This window comes from Pterocles gutturalis, unplaced genomic scaffold (assembly GCF_000699245.1).
Source record: "Pterocles gutturalis isolate BGI_N339 unplaced genomic scaffold, ASM69924v1 scaffold26222, whole genome shotgun sequence".
Taxonomy (NCBI): Eukaryota; Metazoa; Chordata; class Aves; order Pterocliformes; family Pteroclidae; genus Pterocles; species Pterocles gutturalis.
In genome coordinates, this window is record NW_010108641.1 from 5,728 (window position 1) to 10,320 (window position 4,593).

At 60.0% G+C, this 4,593-nt stretch overlaps 1 protein-coding gene across 1 annotated transcript in view; it reads right to left on the reverse strand.

Moving 5' to 3' along the window:
* Positions 1-4,593, reverse strand: part of UNC13A (unc-13 homolog A (C. elegans)) — a gene marked incomplete at both ends in the record, with an annotated part of 10,012 nt that overhangs the window by 4,512 nt on the left and 907 nt on the right. The window contains 6 exons of the mRNA XM_010072719.1: positions 1,759-1,909; positions 2,105-2,268; positions 2,373-2,488; positions 2,949-3,118; positions 3,513-3,654; positions 3,946-4,173. Coding sequence (XP_010071021.1) covers positions 1,759-1,909; positions 2,105-2,268; positions 2,373-2,488; positions 2,949-3,118; positions 3,513-3,654; positions 3,946-4,173 — 971 coding nt within the window. The remainder of the gene's footprint in view (positions 1-1,758; positions 1,910-2,104; positions 2,269-2,372; positions 2,489-2,948; positions 3,119-3,512; positions 3,655-3,945; positions 4,174-4,593) is intronic.

Below are 4,593 nucleotides of genomic sequence, written 5' to 3' on the forward strand. Positions count from 1 at the left end.
AGAGGCAACACCACGCATCCCCTTTGCTCTCTCTGGCGGGGGGTGCCGGCGCAGGGACAGGATGCTCTGTCTGCCCGGAACACCTCCACGCCTTTGCTCGGAGCAGGAGCAGGGAGAGGGTACTCAGGATCATGCTGCATGGCCCCTGGATTGGAGCTTTCAAAGAGCTCAGGAAAAAAGGGCAGGGTAAGAGCAGCTGGGCTCTTGCAGCAGTTGCCCGTCTTCAGGGCCAAGCTGCTTCGAGACGAGGCCAGGATGGCCCCCGGGATTTGGACACCTCCATGGGGTCCTCGATCGCCCAACCGGGCTGCGTCAGGGAATGTGGGCAAGTAGCCTTTGGGGCTGAGTGGCTTTAATTCAGCTCCTGTGCGGAGAGCGTGTGGCAGGAGGATGCAAATCCCACGTTGGGCTGCAAATTGAGCATCGGAGCTGAGGGTAAAGCAACCAACCTGCCCTAAAACACTGTCAAGAGGCATTTTACTTTGCATCTCCACTGGGGGGGGGTGAGGGGGGCTTTGGACAACTCCATGGGCCTCCCACAAGAGCCCTGGGTCTCCCTCACAGCACTGGCTGGACCGAGTCAGGGCTGACCCATGGGGCTCTGGAGAGCCCGGAGCAGCTCGCGGAGTCCTGGGGGGGGGGACGAGGGGACGGGACAGGGGAGTGTGGCCCGTGGCTGTCCAGTGTTTCCCATGCCTGCCTGGCCGCAGCTCGGCCAAGCCCACAACCTGCACTGGCAACCGCAAACCTTCGGCGTGCTTGCCCGCCAGAGACAGCAAAGCCAGGCTCTGGGCTGAGACCGTGCATCCCCGCCACCGAACGGCTGCTGCGCTTTAAAACTGGACACGGCGGGTACGCAGGGTTAAAGCGACACGGCCAGGGCACTTTAGGACCCAACCTTAGGCTCTCTAAAAAAAGAGAAAGAAACAAGTTTTTAAAACCCTCCATGTTAGAGAAAAGGCCCTTCTTTTTTTTCTTTTTTTTTGTACAATTCCTCCTCCTGTGTGACCCGGAGGCACAGCTCACTTGTCTCCAGCTAACCCCTGCGAGAGGAAGCGGGAGGTGACCCACAGCGGCTGCTGCCAGGAGCTGTGCTGGGCTCTGGCTGCGTCCATCCCTGGCTACCCAGCACCTCACCTGGCCCAGGCTGGGCACCGATCCTGGCTCGACCCGTGTGCATCCAGAGCAACTGCCTGCTGCCGCCGGAATGACACGGGGGGAGCCAGAGCGAGAGCTCAGCATCTCCTTACCCACATCCCCAAGAGCACACCCAGCCCCGGCACAAGCTCACCCCGCTCGCCGCAAGCGAGGCACACCGCAGGCACCCATGGGTGCTGGCACAGCCAGGTGAGTTTGCAGCTGTGCTGTGGTGTGCCCAAAGCACACAGGGCTGTGCAAAACTCCCGACAAGCTGCAGGGATGGCTCCTCGCCACCTTGCTTGGGATTTCACTGCCGAGGACGTTTCCCCCTCCTGTCGTCGCCCAGCATCCCAGCCCGCTCAGACTCCAGTCACAGTTTTACCATAACAATTTGGGGAGCAAATTTAGACTTTCTCCCAGGAAGGTGGTGACTCGTTTCCTTCCTGAAAACGGGAGGGCGATGAATTTTGGGGCAAGCAGGGGCTGACCCCCCTGCTGCCTGGCTGCAGTTTGGAGCGAGGTGTTTTGCACAGCCCTTTTTTGCCCCTTGAGCCCCCCACCCCCTCCCAAGAGAAGAGAGAGAAGAAGGAAGGAGTGTTTACGCACCATCGGACTTACCCCGAAATTGGAAGCGGCAAAGCGATCAGAGGCTGAGACGTTGGTGGAAGCCGTGGTGTGGGCATAGTAGGCGTTGATGTTGGCTAGCAAGGTACTCATCACCGCTGGCACCCCCGGACACATGTACTTGGAGGAAAGGCAGGCGAAATGCCTGTGGAGAGAGGTGGAAAGTGACCCACGGGAGGGGCTGCCAGGTTTGGGGTGCATGGACAAAGAAGAGGAGGAAGGAGCGGACGCGGCGGGAGGTGGGTGCAACCAGCAGCAGGGGAGGAAGATGCCAAGAGTGACCCCCTTGCCCAGGGCTGGTGCAGCCCTTTGGAGCAGGGTGGAGGGCAAAGGGACTCACGTCATGGCTTGATAGATGGACTCCACCCCGTAGCGCATGGCAAACTCGTCCACAATCTCCTGCGCCGTCTCGTCAAAGTACACCTTCCAGGCATCGTCCCCCTTGGCATCGGGGATCTTCACCACCCCGTTGTTTTGCAAATCCGTCACAAAGTGGAACAGGTTCTGGAGATACAAACAAGTCCCATCAGGTCCCCAGAGCCAGCGGTGGCACAGTGGCATGGCTGGGTGGTGGCCATGCCCCCCCCGAGCCTGCCTGGGCTGCTCACCTCGTGCAGGCAGGTGTACTGGACGTGGTAGGGAGCCACCTTCTCCTCGCCTTTGATCTCCACGCTGATGTGGAGCCGGATGGCTCCTGACACAGCCGACTTGTCTGTTCGCTTGTCTGCAGGGGTACAGGGAAGGGGATGAGATGTGAGGCTTCCCCAGAGCAATTCTGCTCAGACCTGGCCCCAAAGAGGGGCAGACAGCTCCAGCACGGAGAGGCTCTCAGGGCCGGGACCAGGGGGATGCCCAGCGCCATGTGCAGCCAGGTCAGGGCACAATGCAAGCAAGGCATTGCAGAGAGGGATGTGGCTATAGCTCCTGGCACTGCAGAGATGTGGCCTCTCTGCGCCTCAGTTTCCCCTCTGCAGAGGGGTCCAGACCTCCCTGCCAAAGGGTTTTGAGAATGACCCTGAGAAAACCCTTGATCCCAATGGTTTTCAATATTATGTGTTTTTAACAGCAGAGTCTATACTCTATGTGCTGAAGCAGCCTTCATGCCAGGGCTGGCAGCATGTCCTCCCGGGAGCACGGGGCCAGGGGTCCCAGCCCGAGTGGGCCATGCCGGGGCAGCCAGTTACCAAGGTTGTACCAGACGTCCATCTCCCCACTCAGCGTCCGGACCTCGATGATCGTCTGGCCTAGAAAGTCATCAGACTCCCTCTTGAAGCGCTGCTTGACACGGGACTTGATGTCATCATCTTCATCCCAGACGCGGACCTTGATGCGGTCGGAGGAGTTATGACACTCGCTGGGGAGACAAGAAGGGACAAGCCCGGGATGAGCAGGGAATCTTTTCCAGCCTCTCCCCAGCCTCTGTTTCCCTAAACAAGAGGGACCACCCCAGCACCAGGCAGGAACTGGGAAGGGAGCAGATGTGGGGGCACCAGCTCTCCCCGGTGGGCTGGGCAAGGCTGCTCTGTGCCCCGGCAGCCCTGACACAGCCTGGATCAGCCCCCAGACGCTCCACGGCACAAAACCATCACTCCCAGTCACCCCAGCAGCCCCCCTCCACCCTCAGCTGGGGCAGGACAAGGCCCCAGCTGACTCCCCACCAACTCAAAGGGATGTACCAAGAGCCCGCGCAGCCCAGCATGACCACCAGCGGCTAGGAATGGGGATGGGGCAGCCCGAGGTGAACTTACAAATGGAAATTCTCCTCCCAGACCGGGTTGAGATTGCCGTAGATAGTTTTAGTCCTTTTTTTTGTCTTTCCAACCTGGACAGTGACATACGGGTCACTGGAACCTGTCTTATCCTTTGCTTGCAGGCCCTGGGCACAAACGACTGCAGCACGGCATGGCACACACACCCATCCGCACGAGGCACGTGCGTGGCACAGACGGCAGAGAGAACAGACAGAGAGAGAAGTCAGAGCCACAGCAACACCAAGATCCCCACAACAGCCACCTCGTGTCCCCGCACAGAGCCCTGGGGGCTGGAGTCACTTTGCAGGATGAGGGCAGGAGGGGGGCTGGAGCACACAGCATCCTTGTACAAGGGGACAGCTACACAGTCCCCCCCTGGCACACGGTCCCCCCCCCCGGGCACACGGTGCCAGGCACAACCAGAGCCTACCTGTGATGCTGATCTTGGCTGACCATTTGGAGGTGCCGTCCAGGACACTCTGCTTCACTGCCTTCATCTGCTGTGTGTGCGTGGTCTTGGTGACCCCAAACACCTCCTGGATCAGCTCAAATATCTCCGGCTTATTGCGCTCCCGGATCTTCATGCGGTCCTTGAGCACCATGATGATATTCTGGGTCCGGTCCTCTGCTCCATGCTTGGAGCTTTTCTCTGCTGCCCCTGGGAGAGGACAGCCATCGGTGAGAGAGTGGGAAGGGATGGGGTGCAGGTGGCATCCAAGAGAGAGCCGAGAGCTGCCCAAGCCCACCATGAATGAATGAATTCAAGCCTGGAGGGGTGCACACCCTGCCCAGCACAGATCTGCCCCACTCACCACTCCCCCCATGCACAAGGCAGGAGTCCGGCTCTCCCTGGGCCCCTGCCCCCTCCCTCTCCAAAGTGAGAATCACAGAATCCCAGAAGGGTTTGGGTTGGGAGGGACCTTAAAGCCCACCCAGTGCCACCCCCTGCCATGGGCAGGGACACCTCCCACTAGCCCAGGTTGCCCAAAGCCTCATCCAGCCTGGCCTTGAACCCCTCCAGGGATGGGGCATCCACAGCTTCTCTGGGCATCCTGGGCCACTGCTTCACCCACCTCAC